The 24,587-nt window shown below is 43.7% G+C and overlaps 1 protein-coding gene across 1 annotated transcript in view; it reads left to right on the top strand.

Moving 5' to 3' along the window:
* The window catches only part of WDR49 (WD repeat domain 49), a 337,861-nt gene that overhangs the window by 172,054 nt on the left and 141,220 nt on the right, over nucleotides 1–24,587 (top strand). Inside the window, exon 9 of the mRNA XM_073674828.1 lies at nucleotides 23,178–23,293. Within this exon, the coding sequence (XP_073530929.1) occupies nucleotides 23,178–23,293 (116 nt within the window). The remainder of the gene's footprint in view (nucleotides 1–23,177; nucleotides 23,294–24,587) is intronic.

Genomic DNA, 24,587 nt, shown 5'->3' with positions numbered 1-24,587 from the left:
GAAGAGTTGTGTTTGAGGATGCAGTTGTTGACGTGCTTCCAGTACTACGTCTCTGTCCAGGAAGGCGCAACCTGACCTCGTCGTCACTAGCATCTTCCTCCACCTCCTCTGCTGACCTCATCTCTTGGCTGACTGTGGGTTGACAGTAAGTGGGATCTCCAACCTCATCATCATCACCCTGTGCGTTATCACACCCGTCGTCCTCAGAGCTAACCTGTTCCTGCCCTGACAAAAAACTAAAGTTGTCGCTCCAATCAGGTATTTGAGTCTCATCATCGTCTTCCTCATTGTCTCCACCAACAGGAGTTACAGTTTGGGAATGAGGGTCTACATTATGGTCAGAACCTTCTGCGTCTGGTCCTGGATCCGACTCATAAAGATTCTGGGCATCAGTGCAGATCATTTCCTCGTCTGGATTCACAGAAGCCGCTGGAGTCGACCTCTGATTCCCAGGCTATAGTATGAGTAAACAGCTCTGCAGACTCAACCATCTGTTCTACTTCATACTCAGACGGGCAGCTGGAGATTTGGGAGCTGTGAGGAAGCAAGTGCGATTGGGGTGACACCTTTGAGGACTGGAGTATTTGTGATGTTGAAGTTGATGAGGAGGAGAGCCCACTTAAAGGAGCACTTGATATCCGTTGAAGCACCTGCTGTTTTTGTGCCTCATCTGGAATTTGTAGCGATTGGCGTGGCCGTAAGAAAGGGATCTTATCACATTGTCCGCTAAAAGAAGTAGACATTTTAGTTTGGCTGGAAGATGGTCTTTCTTCTGCAGATGTTACTGTTGCTTTAACACCTACCCCACGGACACAACCTTTTTTCCCCTTCCCAACACGCCTATTCCCCTTTCCACCAGCAGCAGGCCTTTTTCCACTCATTTTGGTGGTTAACTAATTCACAACTCTGGAGTTGTTTGCACAAAAAAACAATGGATGGGAACCGAGCAGAGCTGAGTGGCCAAACTGTGGTATTAGGCCAAAACTATTGGCTGGGTTAGATGCAGAAAAAAATTATATTCAATTTGCAACCTGATGGAGGTCAGTATAGATGGACTAATAGAACAAGTCCCACACACAGCTAGAAGCCCAAATATTTTTTCAGAGGTAGATGCAGAAAAAAATATATTCAGTTTGCAACCTGATGGAGGTCAGTATAGATGGACTAATAGAGAAAGTCCCACACACTGCTAGAAGGCCAAATATTTTTTCAGAGCTAGATGCAGACAAAAAAATATTTTGAATTTGCAACCTGATGGAGGTCAGTATAAGTGGACTAATAGAACAAGTCCCACACACTGCTAGAAGGCCAAATATTTTTTCAGAGCTAGATGCAGAAAAAAATTATATTCAGTTTGCAACCTGATGGAGGTCAGTATAGATGGACTAATAGAGAAAGTCCCACACACTGCTAGAAGGCCAAATATTTTTTCAGAGCTAGATGCAGAAAAAAATTATATTCAGTTTGCAACCTGATGGAGGTCAGTATAGATGGACTAATAGAGAAAGTCCCACACACTGCTAGAAGGCCAAATATTTTTTCAGAGCTAGATGCAGAAAAAAATTATATTCAGTTTGCAACCTGATGGAGGTCTGTATAGATGGATTAATAGAACAAGTCCCACACACAGCTAGAAGCCCAATATTTTTTCAGAGCTAGATGCAGAAAAAAATTATATTCAATTTGCAACCTGATGGAGGTCAGTATAGATGGAGTAATAGAACAAGTCCCACACACAGCTAGAAGCCCAAATATTTTTTCAGAGCTAGATGCAGATAAAAATTATTTTTAATTTGCAACCTGATGGAGGTCAGTATAGATGGACTAATAGAGAAAGTCCCACACACTGCTAGAAGGCCAAATATTTTTTCAGAGCTAGATGCAGACAAAAAATTATTTTGAATTTGCAGCGTGATGGAGGTCAGTATAGATGGACTAATAGAACAAGTCCCACACACAGCTAGAAGCCCAAATATTTTTTCAGAGGTAGATGCAGATAAAAATTATTTTTAATTTGCAACCTGATGGAGGTCAGTATAGATGGACTAATAGTGAAAGTCCCACACACTGCTAGAAGGCCAAATATTTTTTCAGCGCTAGATGCAGAAAAAAATTATATTCAGTTTGCAACCTGATGGAGGTCTGTATAGATGGATTAATAGAACAAGTCCCACACACAGCTAGAAGCCCAATATTTTTTCAGAGCTAGATGCAGAAAAAAATTATATTCAGTTTGCAACCTGATGGAGGTCTGTATAGATGGATTAATAGAACAAGTCCCACACACAGCTAGAAGCCCAATATTTTTTCAGAGGTAGATGCAGAAAAAAATATATTCAGTTTGCAACCTGATGGAGGTCAGTATAGATGGACTAATACAACAAGTCCCACACACAGCTAGAAGCCCAATATTTTTTCAGAGCTAGATGCAGAAAAAAATTATATTCAATTTGCAACCTGATGGAGGTCAGTATAGATGGAGTAGTAGAACAAGTCCCACACACAGCTAGAAGCCCAATATTTTTTCAGAGGTAGATGCAGAAAAAAATATATTCAGTTTGCAACCTGATGGAGGTCAGTATAGATGGACTAATACAACAAGTCCCACACACAGCTAGAAGCCCAATATTTTTTCAGAGCTAGATGCAGAAAAAAATTATATTCAATTTGCAACCTGATGGAGGTCAGTATAGATGGAGTAATAGAACAAGTCCCACACACAGCTAGAAGCCCAAATATTTTTTCAGAGCTAGATGCAGATAAAAATTATTTTTAATTTGCAACCTGATGGAGGTCAGTATAGATGGACTAATAGAGAAAGTCCCACACACTGCTAGAAGGCCAAATATTTTTTCAGAGCTAGATGCAGAAAAAAATTATATTCAGTTTGCAACCTGATGGAGGTCAGTATAGATGGATTAATAGAACAAGTCCCACACACAGCTAGAAGCCCAATATTTTTTCAGAGGTAGATGCAGAAAAAAATATATTCAGTTTGCAACCTGATGGAGGTCAGTATAGATGGACTAATACAACAAGTCCCACACACAGCTAGAAGCCCAATATTTTTTCAGAGCTAGATGCAGAAAAAAATTATATTCAATTTGCAACCTGATGGAGGTCAGTATAGATGGAGTAATAGAAAAAGTCCCACACACAGCTAGAAGCCCAAATATTTTTTCAGAGGTAGATGCAGAAAAAAATTATATTCAGTTTGCAACCTGATGGAGGTCTGTATAGATGGATTAATAGAACAAGTCCCACACACAGCTACAAGCCCAATATTTTTTCAGAGGTAGATGCAGAAAAAAATATATTTAGTTTGCAACCTGATGGAGGTCAGTATAGATGGACTAATAGAGAAAGTCCCACACACTGCTAGAAGGCCAAATATTTTTTCAGAGCTAGATGCAGAAAAAAATTATATTCAATTTGCCACCTGATGGAGGTCAGTATAGATGGACTAATAGAATGATGCTATGCCTAAAAGATTTTACTTCACTAGGTGCAGTAAAAAAATTGGTATTCTATACACAGGTGGTATATCTTGCAACACAGATAGGCTACTCCACTGACTAACACACTCTGCAATAGGCCAAAAAGGATTAGCTTTGCTAGATTCAGCCAAATGCTGTGAAAAAAACTTGCACAGCACTGGCACAGACCTGCCTGGCAAAAACTGATAGGAACTGATGTAACCTAGTCCTGAAAAGGACTCCAATTACAATTAGTCTTTACTCCCACAACCTATCTATTTAAGAGCACAGACCTGCCTGATAAAAGTCGTAGGAAATGCTGTAACCTAGTCCTTAAAAGGACTGCAATCACAACTATTCCCTACTCCCAAGCTATCTGTAGATTTGTGCGAAAATTGGCTTGAAATTAACAAGGTATAGCGCACACAGCAACAGCGGTGCCGTCTAACACGCAGCTGCAGCAGTGAGAAAATGGTGGCGACGGGGAAAATGGCTTGGTCTTATAGGGCAAGGACATGTGACATACACTGCCAATGACACATGCCCTTGCTTGTGTGAAAAAAAGTACTTCGCTCCGTGTGTGCACTGCTGATAGGCTGACAGATTGCACCTCCCCACTGTAAATGCGGGAAAGAGAAAAAAAAATGGAGATCTTCATTATTCCTGCAGAGATCCATCCCCTGCCCCTCCCCCCGCCCCGCTGTACACTCAAACTGCGTATTAACATTAATTTTCATCATTACTGAGAAAAAATCCAGTTATGATTTTGGTGCACGAACAGTTATCGAACATAATCTCGAACAGCCGAATTTTTCTCAAATCGTTCGTGTTCGCCGAACGGCTCGAACACTGCCCAAAACAGCTCGAATTTGAGATTGGCGAACAGTTCGAATAGAACAACGCTCATCTCTACTCTCTAACCCTGCCCTACCAGTTTTTATAGGGGCAGCCTGCTCCCCCTACTGGCCTGGGACAGGAGGTGCTGCATGCAAATGGTCCATGACCAGAGAACCTCCCTCCTGCTCTTAGACACAGCCTTACAATTTTGTGGCTTCCAGGCCTGGGGTGACACATATGTACACACAGCGTTATTTAGATGCTGGTGCAGCCATTGACCCTTCCCAGGCAAAGGCACTTCAGGAAAACGCAGGCAGTCATTTTATTGAGGTGGCTTCACTGGCTGCTTTACCGTAATTTTTGCGAAGGCTTTGTCACTGGCATCGTTTGTTTTTTTATAGTTTTTTATAGTTATATCATTTTATTTTATAGTGATTGGGCTGTTTGCCAGTGGAAGCGGCCCAGAGAATCGGCTGAAACCTGAAGTGGTTAAAACACAACATAAGGCCCCCTTCACATGTACATGTTTCCGGTATGGGTGGCATCTGTTTTCATGGCTACCACACATAACCATTACAACCTATGGTGACCTTCATATGTCCATGTTTTCACATGACTGTGTGTCTGTGTGAACCACACAGAGACATGGGCGTTTTTTTTCTGGCAGCACAGATAACAAGGGCAAATGCAAGTCTATGGGTCCGTGAAAAACATGTACAGCACACAGATGGCATCCGTGTGCTGTCTGTATTATACGTGTTTAACATTGCAAGGTATAGGAGAAGCTTTGTAATTTCATTCTTTCTTTATCCATACCGGAAAAAACACTGATGGCACACTGATGATACACTGATCCAAAACACTGTTTACAGTGGTACTGTTTTTTCCGGTTCCGTTTTTTTAAGGATGTGTGTAGGGGACCTAAAACAGAATATGTGCACAGCGATGTCGTTTTGATATTGCTGTACACTATAATCGTTTTATGGGACACCTGAAAAAGACACCATAAGCACATATAGTTGAAACCAGAAGTTTACATACACTATATAAAAAGACACATATGCATGTTTTTCTCAATATCTGACATGAAATCAGAATAAATCTTTCCCGTTTAGGATTACCATAATTTTTAATATTTTCCAAATGCCAGAATAATGAGAGAGAGAGAATGTTTTAAGGCATTTTTATTACTTTTCTTTTTTCCTATTTGTTGTTTGCTTCACAATAAAAAGAAAACCAAATGTTCACAGTTGTAGGCATGTTCTTTGCATGAACTGATGCAAACCCTAAAAAAAACAGTGAAATTCCACATTGTGAGGTAGCAAAACACAAAAAATTCCATGGGGGTGAATACTTTTGAAAACCACTGTAGCTTTTCTAAGGGGAAAAGGATGCAGAACCTAGGGTTGAAGAATAGGGGTCTCACTTACTAGTTAGTGGTGCTGTTGTTGAGAACTGGGGAAGCTCCCGAATTGTTGTGCTGTGTGGTAGTGAAGCTAGAGAGGGAGGCTAATGGACAGAGAGAGCGGAACGAGGTCAGAAAGAAGTGGAATGTGTATGAAGATTTCATATGTTTTAAGAGAAATGTCCACAAAGTTTTGCACCCTCTATCCACTATACATAATTCACCCTACGTTATTGTTCAGTAAAAGACAGTTTATTTTTGAACGGTAGTCTCCCTCATTGAACTCTACAAACTGTGGTCCTAGCCAGCCGACTTCACCGGCATCATGCAGTCTGCAAGGGCGTACCACCCCTGCAGCCAAAGTCCACACATTCAGCCAGGAACCCCATTTTTTTCATGTAGCATGACGGGCGTGAAGCATGATTACCTCGTGCCTGGCTACCACCCTGTGCCACGTTACAAGTGTGTCTTCTGTGTTTTTCACAGATGTGTTACACGCCGCTAGGTTCAGATAGGGGCGAGACGGGTTTCATGAATTTTTTGGAATCCTGGGGGAACTGTTATTCAGGGCGACCATAGGCTGCAGCTTCTCTCAGGCACACGATACATTCAATTGCTGACCAGACACATCTGACAAGAGTCTTTTTCAACAGTTTAACAGTGGAATTTAATCTGAAGCACGGCCAGTGCAATTCAGGGATATTACAGCAACAATCTTCATTACAGTACAGTCTGAGTTTCTTGAGCAACCGGCTCCAGTAACAATACAATAGTTTCTTCACAAGGCACAGTATTACAGTCTCTTCAGTCGAATAATTCAGCATAGATTAGATCTATGCATACATAACCGCAGGCTTTTACTTCACAAGGACACAATAGTGCACAGCATTCTTTATCCTGCATGGAGATGAGGGGGGAGGGTTTGAAGAGGGAGATGATCCCTGTTAGTTCAGGGAGTTTATCTGACCTGTGTTTAGTTTCTCTCCTGTTCTGAATCCTGTTCAGTTGCCTTCTGTCAGATACAGATAACACACTACCTTTCTCTTTGGCTTCAGCCAGACTACAATAACAAGTTCCCACAATCCCCCTGGGGCTCTGCTAAAACACTCCCTGTCTCCTGTGACTGTGTTAACCCCTCTAGTTGCTGGATGCTTCTGAAGCATAACAATTCCTGTCTCCTGTGCTTGTGTTATTTGTAACAGTTGATGGATGGTTTTGAAGCAACAGCACTACTTCTGCATGTCACAAATGGATAAAGAAATAAATAAATTACAAACTTCCCATACTTTGCAAAGTTTAACAAGGATGGCGCATGGATGGTATCCATGGTGTACATGTTTTTCATAAACCCATAGACTTTTTGTCCCTTTTCATCTGTGCTGCTGGAAAAACACAGACATGTGACTAGCACCATAGATTATAATGGGTACGTGTTGTATCCATGAAAAAAACGGATACAACACGTACATGTAAAAGGACATCTGAATGTGGCCTTATAGCTTCTCTGATGTAGATTTGAACACTTTTTTTATCTCTGAAGTTTCAATAGATTCAGTGGAAACTGCTGAGTTCGTACTATCGCACCGATGGTGAATATGGTGGAAGTTCTCTACTATTATGATGTGAATATCTATTGATGTTGAGAAATATTTCTAGTAAAGAAAATTTATTGAATCAAAAAATTACTGTGGCGTCCATTTATTGTGAAGATAGCCTTAGAAAAAAAGGAAAAACGTAATAACTGGTAGACATTAATTCCTACCTTGTCCGTACCCTAACTCACAAGCTCGATTGTGCTCTTTAATCAGATTGTAAGAGGTTGAACTTGCACTTTGCTTTGATGTTTTTGTTAAACAAAGCATCCAATAAAATGCCAAGGCTTCCTAGAGTTCCACCATTCTAAATGTAAATGACGTCCACAAAGCAGCAATCTGTGTGTGTAATAGGCTCATGAGGAAATATACCTCTGAATAATGGCCACACCAATGTAATAAAAGGTTTCACAGCATGCAAAGTGATATAGTAAATCATGTTTTATGCCATAGGAAAATGACACTTTCTTCTGCCAGGAAAAAATGAACAAACTTATAGCAAAACTTGTCTGGAAATACGCCATATATTAACAACTAAAAAACTTTCTCTAAAAAAATATATATATATAAGACACATAAATGCCTCTTACCTGCACCTTGTTGCCCAACCACTTTGATTTTCATTGTGATTACTCAGGATATGGCTTTTTTTAATGTAGCCATTGTACTATTTTTTCGAATAAGAATACTTCCAAATACAAACTCCATATCTCCAGAGTCCGCTGACGGCATGTGAATATTGCAGGGTTGTTTGGATCCGGGCAGCCTCCCCCAGCTCCCAACTATCCCACATCCAGCAGGAGTACGGGGAGTTGTCCTGCGAGTTCAGGGCAATGTCCCAATTTCAACTAAGGCCTCCTTCACACGTCCGTATAACACGCGTACGTGATACCAGTGTCATCCGTGTTTACCATCAGTGTGTCATCAGAGTGTCTGTGTTTACCATCAGTGTGTCATCAGTGTTTCCATTTTTACCATCAGTGTGTCATCAGTGTTTCCGTTTTTACTATCAGTGTGTCATCAGTGTGTCTGTTTGCACCATCAGTGTGTCATCAGTGTTTCCATTTTTACCATCAGTGTGTCATCAGTGTGTCCATTTTTACCATCCGTGTGTGATCAGTGTGTCTGTTTGCACCATCAGTGTGTCATCAGTGCTTCCGTTTTTACTATCAGTGTGTCATCAGTGTGTCTGTGTTTACCATCAGCGTGTGGTAAGTGTTTCCGTTTTTACCATCAGTGCGTCATCAGTGTGTCCATTTTTACCATCCGTGTGTGATCAGTGTGTCTGTTTGCACCATCAGTGTGTCATCAGTGTTTCCGTTTTTACTATCAGTGTGTCATCAGTGTGTCTGTGTTTACCATCAGTGTGTCATTAGTGTTTTTCCGGTAAAAGAAAGAATCAAATTATAAAGCTTCTCCTATGATTTGCAATGTTAAACACGTACAGTATGCAGATGGCACACGTTTTTCATGGACCCGTAAACTTGTATGGACCCTTGTCATTCGTGCTGCCCAAAAAAAATGGTCATGTCTTCATATGTTTTTCTCGGATACATGGTCTATGTAGTAACACAGACATGTGCATAGCAGTGTCACCATGGTGTGGGAAAGACTAAGTGCAACACGAAGGGAAGAGGGGAAGGAAGCCCAAACACTAGGGAAAGGGGGAGTGGAGACCCCTAGGCAGATCTAATATTCTAATATCACCTTGCCTACCCTACCGTCCCTATATAGAGTACAAACCAAAAGTTTGGACACAAAAAAGTGTGAAACGACGAAGGACGGCGGTCCAAAACGCGCGTCGGGGTTTACCCTACGTGGCTGGCCTACTACCCACAGGTTTGATATGACATGACTAACTGATACACTGACTACTGACCTCTGTCCACTCCTCCCTAGATTTAGGACAAATGCAGTTTTGGCATTACTTTTTGGAAATATGACTATACACATCTTTGGAATATTTTGTATGATCTATACATATGGATTGCAGCACTGACATATTTATTCCTTATGAGCATACTATCAACATTATTGTCTATTTCTAGTATTTTCCCTTGTGCTTGGCTGCCAATGCCCAGCCTTTTCTATAATATTATATCTTTTACATCGTCTGTTGCTATATTTTCTTGCTAACTTAGAGGATTGGGTGGACAGAGGACCTACTGTCCTAATCGGTTGCCTTTATGCCTAAATTATGAAGTAACTAACATGCCAGTTTGCGTACTAATTCTCTTTTTTTGTATGGTGTACCACTATGTTAATCAATAAAGGTATTTTATCATCTATAAATTGTCCTTCCATTTTCCATTGATTCATGGACTGGATGTTTGGTTGTTCTTCTTTCTTTTTTTTCAAGAGTATGCAAAGCAGTCATCAAAGCAAAAGGTGGCTACTTTGAAGAACCTAGAATATAAGACATATTTTCAGTTATTTCACACTTTTTTTTAAGTATATAATTCCACATGTGTTAATTCATAGTTTTGATGCTTCATTGTGAATGTACAATTTTCATAGTTCTGAAAATACAGAAAAATCTTTAAATGAGAAGGTGTGTCCAAACTTTTGGTCTGTACTGTAGGTTCCACATCTATCGCTGAGCAGTACCTTAAACCCTGGATGACCCTAGAACTTGGCCTTAGATAGGGTGGTGGAGGGGTGAGCACTGGTCACGCCCCACTACAAACTAAGGACAAGGTAGACAAACAAATTTAACTTAGCTTGAGCAGACAAGAGAGGAGTAGCGCCAACTGTCCTCCAAGGGCACCAGAGAAGACGCTAGCCGACTGCTAGTGCTCCAAGCCTGTACATAGAAGTATCACCGACGATTGCCTGGAGCAAACTGAGGGTTTTTAACTCCCATGCAAGGGTGTGTCAATGAGCCACAGGAGGGAGGTCGCCACTGGATCCTAAAGGTAGAAGGATTAAGAAGGTGTCTGCAATGCCAAGCACAGTGACCTTCTACAGATAGATCCAGAGCGACTGTCTATTACACCTGACACACCTGTGACAAGCAGCCAAGGTTATAATGGGTACAAGTGGCATCTGTGAAAAACGGATACCACAGGTACTACAAACACACATGTGTGAAAGCGGCTTAACTCTGATTTCTCCTCTCCTGACGTTTTCATTGCTCCATAACTCCTCCTCCTTGTGGAGGGGAGTGGGCAACATCTGTTTGCTTTTTACATACTTAGATTCAATTAACTTAACAATTCTCATATTTCCTTGAGATTTGTTCTCCTGGGATTCTAACACCCAACTTTGAAGCAGCAGAAAGACCTACGAGCCGCAGCCTGCACTGACAGATAATGGAGAATTTTCTCCGCTTGAATGTAAAGTGTTTGCTCCCAAATTACAGGCCAATTGTGCTGGTACATAGAGCTTCCTTTCTATATAACAGTGCATTTCTACCTACCTGCATTCTAGAGGGAAAGTAAACATGAGATTTTTTCTTCCTACAAAATTACTGAAAAATAATGAAAAACAATTACAATAAAGACATTTTTAGAGCACTTAAAAAAAATAAACATCACAAATCAGCAAATAACACAGACTTATTTTTTATGCCTGTAATTGTAACAACCCGTACAACAAAATGCACATATTATTTACAAAGCTCAGTAAATAGCATAACATAGCATTTGTGGGATTGATTTTTTTTGTGCATTAAATCCATAAATAAAAATGTTGAAGCTGTGTTCACAAGTAGCATAAATGCTGCGTTTCTCTGCTGCTTTTTATTTGCACGGATTTTGAAGGTGTCCACACCAAACTACTCAATAACAATCTTCTCTGGTCATTGTGTTCTTGCTGCTTTTTTATGCCTTTAACACCTTATTTTAGGCATTTTGGTGCTGATGTGAAGAGGAGCTTTTAATGCTATTTTATAATACATAAAAGATTTGATTCTGCACTTAAAAATGCTGTGGCATTTGTTTTACATGCGTTTTTTTCAGACTCCACATAGGAGCTAATTTTTAGCTCAGAAATTCTGCTGTGTCCAAATAAAGTTAATTTAATTTCATGTACACTCCTGCCTACTGTGTGTCTAACGTCACTGTTGAACTGGGTTTTTGTTTGGTGCTTTTTTTTTCTCTATAGACTTCTATGGGGAGCCTGAAAAAAATGCATGTAAAAAACCACAGTTGTTTTTTTAAGTGCAGAATCAAAACTTTTCTATACTATGAAAATCACATTAAAATACTGTTCATATCTGCACACAAAATGCATCAAATAAGGAGGAAACACTTAAAAAAGCAGCAAAAATGCAATAACCAAAGAAGACTATTATTTTGTAGTTTCGTGCAGAAAATGTGCAGAAAAAAACCCTCACAGTATTTACACAACGTGTGAATATGAGGTTACAGACACAAACAAGAAAAATCTCCTAAAGAGAAGTTTACATAAAAATTAGAAATTTATGGCTGCAAGAATTATGAATGAAGGAAAGCAAAAATAAATCTATAAGTCCAAACTGTTCAGGATTGAGCGGGACAGTCCTGGATTTGATGCTATGCTCTGCAGTCTCAGGCGTTCTGCTGAATGTTCTTCACTGCTACCATGCCCTCTTCTGGCAAGATAGAAAGAAATGATATGGAATGGGAGGAATAGGGAGGAATGGAAGGAATAGAGCTAAGCAACAGCACATGGAAAAAAGACTTGGGTATACTAATAGATCACAGACTGAACATGAGTCAACAGTGTGATACAGCAAAAAAGACAAACACAATTCTGGGTTGCATTAACAGAAGCATACAGACTAGATCACGTGAAGTAATTATCCCCCTCTACTCCTCTTTGATCAGACCTCATCTGGAATTCTGTGTCCAGTTTTGGGCGCCACATTTTAAAAAAGACATTGAAAAACTGGAACAAGTTCAGAGAAGAGCGACCAGAATGGTGACCGGTCTGCAAACAATGTCCTACGAGGAATGGTTAAAAGATCAGAGAATGTTTAGCTTGCAAAAGAGAAGACTGAGAGGAGATTTAATAGCTGTCTGCAAATATCTCAAGGGCTGTCACAATGTAGAGGGATCATCCTTATTCTCATTTGCACAAAGAAAGACTAGAAGTGATGGCATGAAACTTAATGGGAGAAGATACAGATTAGATATTAGAAAAAAAAATTGACAGTGAGGGTGATCAATGAGTGGAACAGGCTGCCAAGAGAGGTGGTGAGTTCTCCTTCAATGGAAGTCTTCAAACAGAGGCTGGACAGACATCTGTCTGAGATGGTTTAGTGAATCCTGCATTGAGCAGGGGGTTGGACACAATGACCCTGGAGGTCTCTTGCAACTGTAATATTTTATGATTCTATGATAAATGGGTGCGGCTTCGGGATGTGGCCAAAATTTTCCGCAACGTGCTAAGCGCGACGCATGGTTTGTACCTCTTTCTGTTCTGTAAAAGTTGGGAGACATGCCATGACTTCTCCACACTATGGTCACTCTACTTCAAAGGCAGGAACCAGAAACAGGCAGGCAAGGAATGACACAAAAAAAGCTAATAAAACATCTTTGCTGGAAAGTGTGCAATGTATAACTGGAGCTGTACACAGAAAGTGAGGGTTGAGGTAACCTAAGTGCCACTGCAATCTTTACATGCTGTACCATGTGGGTCAATGGACGCAATAGGACGAGAGGGAGGAAGTTTCTTTTAATATAAGTCATTGGAAAAACTCTTTTCAACAAGTGAAACTCCAATGTTTTAGGTGCATTTCAAGGATCTGGCTATTGGAGAAGATGTTCTACATAGTTTTTCCATCACCATCTACACTCCTCAATTCATTCTTCTCTGTAACACAACTTCTGGAGAAAGTTATTCAACTTAAAGCAAGGTTCACACTAAGGCCACGTTCACACGTTCAGTATTTGGTTAGTATTTTACATCAGTATTTGTAACCGAAAACCAGGAGTGCGTGAAGAATGCAGAAGTAGTGATGTGTTTCTATTATACTTTTCCTTCGATTGTTCTACTTCTGGTTTTGGCTTACTGAGGTAAAAACTCACCAAACACTAAACGTGTGATCTTAGCCTAAGGCCATGGCCCTATTATCAGTATTTGCTCAGTATTCGGTCAGTATATTTTCTCAGGAGTGGGAGCCAAACCAGGAGTGGGTGATAAATGCAGAATTGGTGATTTGTTTCTATTAATCCTCCTTTTTTTTTCCTCCTTCACACTGTACAAATACCCGTCTTATTAACCTTTTGGTGTCCCCCCCCCCCCCCACAAAAAAAAGCATGTCTCTGATTTTTCAGACACAAATATAACTGTGAAAATAGTCTGGTGTAGGCTAGAGAAACAGAAGTGTTGTTTTGCACTTCCACAGTTCAAACCTCTGTATTATCCATTTTGGGCCATTTGTATCTAAAAAAAAAAAACAGTTTGAGTGTGTCGCTCACTGTTCAGCCGCAAATATCTCTATTTAAAAAAGTGTGGTATACCCCAGTAAACAATAACTGTGGTTTTCCTCTTCCACGGTTCTATTCTACTCTTTATTACCCTTTTTCCATTGATAGTGCAAGTGTAAGCTATTTTACTTCATTTACAATGGGCAAGGCACGTGGCAAGGGACGTGAAAGTGGACGTTCTGGTGATGGTTCGTGCAGAGGACGGGGCCGTGGCCAAGGTGAAAATGTGCCACAACCAACAGCCACATCTTCTCGCTCCCACTTCTTGACCGAATTACTAGGGAAGCACAGAACAACACCAGTATTGAGAATTGATCAGTGTGAACAGGTTATTAATTGGATAGCAGATAATACTTCCAGTTACCTGGGCACCACCACCTCCGGTCTGTCTTCCACACGGTCAACTCTTAGTAGCCGTGAGTCTCAGCCGCATACTCCTCCTCACCCTGATGCTCCTTCCTCCCACCATGCCGAGTGTCGTCAGACAGCAAGTGATCCCACACTTGGACACTCTGAAGAGCTGTTCACTGGTCCATTTCCATATTTGGGCCCCTCGCCTGATACGCTTGAAGTGGTGGAAGAGGAGATCCCATGTTGTGCTGCCCAAATATTTGAACAGCCACGGCCACAGGAAGTCGACGTTGGCAATCTGTCACAAGAGGTGGACGATGACGAGACACAATTGCCAGGAAGTGAGGAGGAGGATCGTGGTGCGCAAGTGGAAGAGGAGGAGGTGGTGGATGATCTAGTAACTGACCCAACGTGGAAGGAGGACATGCAGAGTGAGGTCAGCAGCACACAGGGGGAGGGAGGCAGAGTACCCCAACAGGCAGGAAGAGGCAGTGTGGTGGCCGCAGATAGAAGGCAGGCAACCGTTCCCCGTAACACCAACACGAGGGACGTTGCCAGTACAAGCGGTAGGTCTTCCAGAGTCTGGAATTTTTTTAAAGACTCTGCTGATAACCCCAAAAAGGCCATATGTTCCACCTGCCATGCCAGCATCAGCAGGGGTGACAAAACTACCAGCCTGACCACCACCAGCATGATCAGGCACATAGCAGCAAAGCACCCGACTTTGTGGGGCGAAACCAAGGGTCCACGACCAGTGTCAGCGGGTGTCACCACTGCTTCTTCCACTGTTGTGCGTGCAATAGAACCCCCTGTTGTGTGTGCAAGGCAATCCCCTGTCCATACTGCATGTAAAGATGCCCCCTCCTCTCAGTCTTCACTTGTTATGGCAGTTTCTCAAGAAACAGCATCAACGTCCACGTCCACGTCCCACCGCAGCGTTCAATTGTCCATATCCCAGACCTTTGAACGAAAGCGGAAATTCGCAGCTAACGCCCCACAGGCCACAGTCCTAAATTCGCACATTTCACGACTGCTTGCATTGGAACACATCCTCCCCACACCGAGGATTGGGGGCCCTATGTCAGTCAGAGTTGCCCCCACAGTGTACAGCTCCTGCGCATCCTCCTCCTCCTCCTCCTCCTCATGTTCAGCCTCCATCTCAGATATCACCACATCAGTTACAAGCTGGAAGCATTGCAGTACTGCCTCCGCCAAGCGGCAACAGGCTGTGCTGAAACTCATAAGCTTAGGTGATAAACCTCACACTGCTTGTGAGTTGTGGACAGCTGTGAAAGAGCAGGCAGATCTGTGGCTGAGACCGCTGAACCTACATCCCGGCATGGTCGTGTGTGACAATGGCCGTAACCTGGTGGCGGCTCTGAGGCGAGGTGAGATCACACACGTACCATGCTGGCTCATGTGCTTAACCTCGTGGTTCAGCGGTTTCTTAAATCGTACCCCGAGTTGCCAGATCTGCTCGTGAAAGTACGCCGCCTGTCAGCTCATTTTTGCAAGTCGGCTACAGCTTCCGCCGCCCTTGCTGTGTTGCAGCAGCGTTTGCAGCTTCCGGCACACCGACTGGTGTGTGATGTCCCCACACGTTGGAACTCTACCCTCCACATGTTGCAAAGGATTTGTGAGCAGAAGAGAGCAGTTGTGGAGTACCAGCTGCAACAAGGCCGTCGATATTCAGGTCAGACTCCACACATAAGACCTCAGGAATGGACCTGGATGTCTGACATATGTACCATCCTGACAAACTTTGAGGAGGCCACCAAGATGGTGAGTGGCGATGACGCCATTATTAGTGTCAGCATCCCACTTGTCTGTCTTTTGCAACGCTCTCTGCAGAGAATTAAAGAGGAGGCATTGCAGCCAGAGTATGAGGAGATGGATCAAGAAGCCGTAGAGGGCGATTACACACAGCCCAGCCTCATCTCATCCCAACGTGCATTGGGGGACAATGAGGGAGAGGAGGAGGAGGAGGAGGAGGAAGAACAGGAGCTGCTATCATGCGTTGTAGACGGTAGTACCTGTACAAGTGTCATACCGTCGGTTCAGCGTGGGTGGCCTGAGGACAGGGGGGAGGAGGAAGAGGAGGAGGAGGAGAGCATGGTCAGTCGTCATCTTGGTGAGGACACGGAAATCTTGCCCGTTACCAGTCTGGCACGCATGGCTGACTTTATGTTACGCTGCCTTAACCGTGACCCTCGCGTTGTCAAAATGTTGGGTGACAGTCATTACTGGTTGGTGACACTTGTAGACCCCCGCTACAAGGAGAACTTTCACTCTCTTATTCCTGAGGTGGAGAGGTCTACAAAAATGGGGCAATACCAGAAGGCCCTTGCTGCAGAACTCTTAAAAAAATTCCCATCTGAACACGCTAGCGGCAGAGGTCACAGTTTGTTGCCCAACCAAGGCGTACAGGCGAGAGAGATGCATCTCCAATCCAGCAGAGGCAGGGGAACACTGTCAACATTTTGGGACAGTTTTCTGACACCCGCCCAGCTTACAGGCCCTGAGGCGCGGGGTACTCTCACAAGGAGTGGAAAGTTTCAAAAGATGGTGAGGGAGTACCTTGCCGATCGTACAAGCGTCCTCCGTGATTCCTCTGTGCCTTTTAATTATTGGGTATCCAAGCTGGACACTTTGAATGAATTCGCTCTGTACGCCTTGGAGGTCCTGGCCTGCCCTGCCGCTAGCGTGTTATCGGAGCGTGTTTTTAGTGCCGCTGGGGGAATTATAACTGATAAGCGCACTCGCCTGTCAACTGACAATGCTGACAAGCTGACCCTTATCAAAATGAACAAGGGCTGGATTGGGCCAGACTTCTCATCATCACCAAATAACAGCAGAGTAACATAAAGTCAAATCCACTGTGTTATTTCGGGAGGTGTATTCACATGCACCGCTTCACACCCACACATGGGTATACGCTTCCTCGTTTCGGCTGTTTAATCTTGTTCTACTTATCCTCAGCCTCCACCACCACTATACCACCAGGGTGCCAGCATTCCAAGTTCCTCCGTCCTTATTTTTGGCAGCTTTTGCTTGCAAGGCATAAGCAAATACTATGGGACACCCACTCCCCAATAATGGGACTTATGTTTGTAATATGCTGTACTGCATGGCTCTTGTAAGGGGCATTGCAAGTTGCTCTGTCCTAATTTTTGGCAGCTTTTGCAGGGAAAGCATAAGCAAATACTATGGGACACCCACTCCCCAATAATGGGACTTATGTTTGTAATATGCTGTACTGCATGGCTCTTGTAAGGGGCATTGCAAGTTGCTCCGTCCTAATTTTTGGCAGCTTTTGCTGGGAAAGCATAAGCAAATACTATGGGACACCCACTCCCCAATAATGGGACTTATGTTTGTAATATGCTGTACTGCATGGCTCTTGTAAGGGGCATTGCAAGTTGCTCCGTCCTAATTTTTGGCAGCTTTTGCTGGGAAAGCATAAGCAAATACTATGGGACACCCACTCCCCAATAATGGGACTTATGTTTGTAATATGCTGTACTGCATGGCTCTTGTAAGGGGCATTGCAAGTTGCTCCGTCCTAATTTTTGGCAGCTTTTGCAGGGAAAGCATAAGCAAATACTATGGGACACCCACTCCCCAATAATGGGACTTATGTTTGTAATATGCTGTACTGCATGGCTCTTGTAAGGGGCATTGCAAGTTGCTCCGTCCTAATTTTTGGCAGCTTTTGCTGGGAAAGCATAAGCAAATACTATGGGACACCCACTCCCCAATAATGGGACTTATGTTTGTAATATGCTGTACTGCATGGCTCTTGTAAGGGGCATTGCAAGTTGCTCCGTCCTAATTTTTGGCAGCTTTTGCTGGGAAAGCATAAGCAAATACTATGGGACACCCACTCCCCAATAATGGGACTTATGTTTGTAATATGCTGTACTGCATGGCTCTTGTAAGGGGCATTGCAAGTTGCTCCGTCCTAATTTTTGGCAGCTTTTGCAGGGAAAGCATAAGCAAATACTATGGGACACCCACTCCCCAATAATGGGACTTATGTTTGTAATATGCTGTACTGCATGGCTCTTGTAAGGAGCATTGCAAGTTGCTCCGTCCTAATTTTTGGCAGCTTTTGCTGGGAAAGCATAAACAAATACTATGGGACACCCACTCCCCAATAATGGGACTTATGTTTGTAATATGCTGTACTGCATGGCTCTTGTAAGGGGCATTGCAAGTTGCTCCGTCCTAATTTTTGGCAGCTTTTGCTGGGAAAGCATAAGCAAATTCTATGGGACTCCCACTCCCCAATAATGGGACTTATGTTTGTAATATGCTGTACTGCATTGCTCTTGTAAGGGGCATTGCGAGTTGCTCCGTCCTAATTTTTGGCAGCTTTTGCTTGGAAAGCATAAGCAAATACTATGGGACACCCACTCCCCAATAATGGGACTTATGTTTGTAGTATGCTGTACTGCATGGCTCTTGTAAGGGGCATTGCAATTGCTCCGTCCTAATTTTTGACAGCTTTTGCTGGGAAAGCATAAGCAAATACTATGGGACACCCACTCCCCAATAATGGGACTTATGTTTGTAATATGCTGTACTGCATAGCTCTTGTAAGGGGCATTGCAAGTTGCTCCGTCCTAATTTTTGGCAGCTTTTGCTGGGAAAGCATAAGCAAATACTATGGGACACCCACTCCCCAATAATGGGACTTATGTTTGTAATATGCTGTACTGCATGGCTCTTGTAAGGGGCATTTCAAGTTGCTCCATCCTAATTTTTGGCAGCTTTTGCTGGGAAAGCATAAGCAAATACCATGGGACACCCACTCCCCAATAATGGGACTTATGTTTGTAATATGCTGTACTGCATGTGACGCGCCCCCTGGGCCGTGTGTACACGTGTGTGGGATACCCGGTGCCGGGTCTCTGGGGTCTGTAGTCTCCGTGGCGGTGACCCGGTCCCATGGCTCAGGCTGGTCAAACCAGTGGCAGTATTTCTTAGGTTTTGAGGTTAATTGTCCGACTGCGCCACCCGTGGATTGCGGTCAGGGAGTACCACTGCTGCGAGGCAGACCGCTGAGGCTGGTGTTGTGTGCGCAGCATAGAATGGGATAACTCCCCTCGGGAGGAGTATAGCCTCAGGGCAGTGAGTGTGGATGATGGGGGTGATGGTGCACGAGCGCAGCAGGAATGACTCAGAGTCTTTGCAGTGCAGTTCAGGGTCTTTACTGATGATTATAAGGTAGACCCTCCCGGGAGTACTGGCTAGCATAAGAGGCCTGGTCAGTCTGTGAGCAAGCAGGAGTTCCCCTGGCCAGGTGGAGTTGTAGGCCTCCCCGTCTGTCTGCACTCTTCCTGGCTACCTTGCTGTAAGCGGGTAGAAGTAGCCCATGTCCCTGAGTGTACCGTGTAGTGCTCACCCGTATGGCCGGTGACTTGGGGCCTTCTGTTAGCTTCCGCTCCACGACGGCGGTGCTGGTCCCTTGCTTGTGACTGAGCCTCCGGGCTTCTATGGCCAGAGGACCTGAAATCCCCTGCCGGCTGGTTTCTGCTGCTGGATATATAAGTCCTCAAAGCTTCGGACTCCTGTGTCCGGTTCCTATTGTCTTCTGCCAGGGCGAGCTCTGCTCAGCTTCCAGCCCCTGGTCTTTAGCTCCTAGCTCCTACAGAGCTCCTTGCTGTTACTTTCCCTTGCTCTCACTCTGACTCTGACTGTTCTCTGAATCACTCAACCCCGCCCCAGATCCAGTTTATAAGGGCAGAATTCTCCCCTCCCAGGATTGGGGCAGGAGGATGTTGCATGTTCAAGGGATCCTGACCAGGAAACCTCCCACTTGCTCTCCGACATAATATCTCTATTACTGTGGTGACCAGACCCCTGGGGTGCCACACATGGCTCTTGTAAGGGGCATTGCAGTTCCTCATAATTTTTGGAAAGCCTTCCATTCACTGCTTAGGCCAACAGTGCACGGGAGACCCAGTTGCTGTAAATGGAAAAAAAGGTTTAGTTAACGCCCTGTGACCTCCATGTCATTTCCAAGAGGCATTGGAGTGCCTCGAAATTTTTGGTAGGCATTGCACTCACTGTATACCCTATATCTGTGTAGCCGAACCTGTCCTTTTGTTACAGAAACATATCCTACAAGACATATCTGGTTGACTGGCCTGATATTGATGTGAATGGTCCCTGTTCCTCCTGTTCTTTCTCCTTTGCCACTACCTCATCCATCATTTATCACCTGAAGCTTTGTTTTAACGGGAGTCATAGAACTTGGATAGTAGCAGGAAAACATCCAGCAATCCTCGGAGGAGGTAGGATATGCGCCAAAACGCTGACCACCTCAGGCCTAGCCGCTACTACATACATGCGCTTGCATTACAACAAAACAAAGCAGATGCTAACTTCTATCATCCTCATCATGCTCCTCACCTTGGCACTCTCAACTCCCCTGATGGAGAAGCCAGGGCCCACCGGAGGAGTCTGATAGTCCGGTGGGCTCGGCCAATGCTGCCCTAAAGCAGGCCAGGCTAAGAAATGTGTAGGAAAGGTTACTGGGACAAATAGGGGTGGCTGGGGACCGAGTATGGACATCCGGCCACCCCCTGGAGGCTGGGGACCAAGCGGGGACACCCGGCCACCAGGCGGCTGGGGACTGAGTATGGATACCAGGCCGCCGACACAGCCATGGCGTGGTGGCCAGATTCCGCGTCCACATGCCTAAAAGGCCCAATTTAAAGTGCAAGCAAGCAAGCAGTATGGTATTGCAGCCTGGGGGTGGGTGGGTGGCAGGCTGCATACTTGCGATTGCATTGCAAGGAATGGGAGAGGTACAATTGAACACTGCCCTGGGACAAGGACTTGAATGGGGATAGTTGCAAGTCTGCAACGACAGGTGCAAGGTGGAAGGCATCTTCGCATGTACCATGAACAGGGGTTTGGCATGCACACACTACAGCAGAATAGGCTCTCCTTCCCACTAAATGCACTGGGGAGGGCACAGGTAATGTTTTGGTATACGCGCTTAATCTTATGTATAAGGCACACCAGGACAAATATGGGCGGCTGGGGACTGAGTATGGATACCTCGCTGCCGAAGCAGCCATGAGGTAGTGGCCAGCTTCGGCCTCCTCCAAACAAAAAGGCCCCATTTCAAGTGCAAGCTAGCAGTATGGAATTGCAGTCTGGGGGTGGGTGGGTGGCAGGCTGCACACTTACACTTGCATTAAAAGAAAACATAGCAGATGCTAACTTCTGTCGTCATCATCATGCTCCTCACCTTGGCACTCTCAACTCCACCGATGGAGAAGTCAGGGCCCACCGGAGGAGTCTGGTTCTCTGGTGGGCTCGTCCAATGCTGCCTAAAGCAGGCCGGGCTAAGAAAAGTGTGTGGGGGGATGTTCCAAGGAGAAATAGGGGCGGCTGGGGACCGTTTATGGACACCCGGCTGCCACCAGGCGGCTGGGGACCGTGTGTGGACACCCGGCCCCGCGGGGCGGCTGGGGACCGAGTATGGACCCCCGGCTGCCGGACGGCTGGGGACTGAGTATGGATTCCAGGCCGCCAACACAGCCATGACGTGGTGGCCAGATTCCGCCTCCACATGCCTAAAAGGCCCAATTTCAAGTTCAAGCAAGCAAGCAGTATGGTATTGCAGCCTGGGGGTGGGTGGGTGGCAGGCTGCATACTTGAGCTTGTATTGCAAGGAATGGGGGAGGTACAATTGAACACTGCCCTGGGACTAGAACTTGAATGGGGATAGTTGCAAGTCTGCTTCTTCTGATGCGGTAAGGATCACTTATGATGGGCACACTTTTAGACAGTGACCTGGGAGTCAGAGATGCTTCCAGGGGTCTTCCCCATGCTGTTCCCTTGTCTTTTCAGCACTTTATGCATGTGTCACACAGCACATGGCCAGATAAGGTTGTAAAATGTTAAAATGACATTTCACGGTGAATGCATTTGTCATAGTTGAAAGCAATACAAAAGTGCAAAAACGCATAAAAAATGCTACTTGTGAACATAGCCGAAGGTGTGGAGGAGTATTTTTGTTTTTGGTCATTTATTTTAACTTATACACAAGTCTTTACCCTGGAAAGGATGTTCCTTAACATATTTCACAGGAAAAAAGTTTCACTTTCGTTTTTTAACGTTTTATTGTGAGCCTGTAAAAGTGGCTTAATACCTCTGACCACGTTGTTGACAGCAGTGACCAGGGGGTCAGAAATGCTTCCTGGGGAGATCCCCATGCTGTCCCCATGTCATTTGAGCACTGTCACTATCGTTTTGGGCACTTGTTAGGCTTTTAAAAGACTGCCGGGGGTGCCACCGCAAAAATGCTCGAGTCTCCCATAGACTAACATTGGGCTCGTTGCTCGGGTCGAGCACCCGAGTATCACGGCGAGCTCGGCCCGAGCTTCGAGCAGTCGAGCATTTTAGTGCTCGCTCAACACTAATTCTGATCAAACAACATTTTCATAGTAATGTATAAAAAATTACCATCAATTTTAAAGGGTTCTCTTAAGGCCCTCAGACACATTGGACTACATCAGTCAAACATGCTGAGATTGATGTTGTCGGCTGGCAGTCTAATATGTGTGGTGGCCCCCGACTCTTCCCCGAAAAATGATGTCACAGGGATAAGGAATAGGATCCTTTTGATTTTTAAGAGATAAGCCTCTGCCAGCAGAGTCTGGCATCAGCTTTCTCACAAAGATCACAGGATTGCTCCTTCGACTCTCTCTGTGTGGATAGTCGGCTGAGATGGCTGCCGTCCAAATGATTGGCTAAACTATTGTTCTGCCGAGCACCATTTAAAGTGTATATGGGGGCTTCACTTTTTCTTGCATCTGTATAATACATTCCCTTAAATGAAATATTTAAGAATTTGGCAACGTGAAAAATGTTATTAAATCAGTAGTACTCTGATTGACTTGAAGAACCACATAATTTTAACACATTTATCCGTATATAGTACAGAGCCTCCATTAATAAGATATGTGGTCCCATCACCTTATTTTTTTATATAGATGTGCCTCAGTTTCTTTGTGCTTGAGGTTTGTTTTTGCCTGTGGGCAATAAAAATGAATCTAATTGACATTATTATATTCTGTTCAAGATTTGGGATTTCAATGGTCATTGTCACCATAAACTAAATGCTGGAAGAGACAGAGCAGTGGAAATTTCTCAGATCTTAGTGCTGAAGAGAACCATACTGGTGGTCGGATGGGAGAGGTAGGTATATTGTATATTGTGTCAGCTAGACTTACTGCCATCAGTATTTACAGCCAAAATCTCTGGAAAAATTAGCAGTAAAAAGCGTAAATGAAATGATGGGTGACAAATAAATTTGTAATTACATGGATGTCTACTGCTTCTTGTCTTACCTTCTAACATTGGTGGAATTGTAAATCCAATCCCATCGGACATCTCCTGCCCCCCATCCAAGGGCATAGGTGATAATTTTTATTTTACACTGGCCGCTTGAATACTGCTTTTCTTCCCAGTAATTGCTGCATCCATTTGTCTTAAAGCTTAGCTTATTCAACAAACTGACAATTCAAGTTTCATATTAAAGTCTTCACATTTTATACAAGTATACTTTCACTGATTGACAAATATTGAATATTTTGAGAGATTTGAAACACAAAGTATATTGAAAATTACATAGCTTTTCATTATATATTGACTGAATTTTTTTCATAAGACTTGGACAAATGGACACCCTTTTATAAAACATTCTGTGTGTACAATATAGGAACCTCTGATAGCTCTGCTATGCAACCTGGAGGCTGAATTTCACCTGTAACTGGCCCTTGTATATTATCCCCAGTTACAGGGGAAATCATACAACAAAAAAAGGATTTAAATGTTGAAATGACTACAAAGGTTTTTGATGACTTCATGAAATTAATCATGAAATAAATGAAATATATATAAATAAATAAGGAAGTAAAAAGCAGTAAAAAAAATTGTCAAAAAGCCAAGGCAAATACAAATTGCTGTTATCAGTCCCCTACCACTGGAAAAAAAAATGTTTCCGATATATATATATATATATATATATATATATATATATATATATAAAATGTTTGTTACGAAAGGGGAAACTAATTTTAAAATTAATTTCAATGGTCTTTTGTGGTCATAAAAAAATATGAAAAATGGATACCCATTTCCTTTATTTACTCACCGATATTGGCAAAAAAAACTGAATAAAAAAAGAGTATGAAAATAACAAAATAATTAGTCCTTACATATCATGAAAAAAGGTATACAGTTGTGTTCAAAAATTTACATACCCCGGCAGAATTTTTCCTTTCTTGGCCTTGTGTAACGGGTCCGGGAGGCGGAACCTCTGAGCTACTATACAAGGGGGCGGCCCTTGTAAGGGAGCGGGTGGCAGTCTCTGGGTGAACGGACAGGGAGTTACGGCAAGTGATCAGGGCAGTCTCTGGGTAAGGGGTAGGTACGACCTGTGATGGCAGAGCCTCCGGGTAGGCTAGCAGGCAGATGGTAGATGTGTGCT

The sequence above is a fragment of the Phyllobates terribilis genome, unplaced genomic scaffold (assembly GCF_046119375.1).
Source record: "Phyllobates terribilis strain yellow unplaced genomic scaffold, ASM4611937v1 Scaffold_3__8_contigs__length_932513732, whole genome shotgun sequence".
In the NCBI taxonomy this organism is placed as follows: Eukaryota; Metazoa; Chordata; class Amphibia; order Anura; family Dendrobatidae; genus Phyllobates; species Phyllobates terribilis.
The sequence above is the reverse complement of the archived record's forward strand: the minus strand, read 5'-3'. Positions and strand labels throughout refer to the sequence as shown.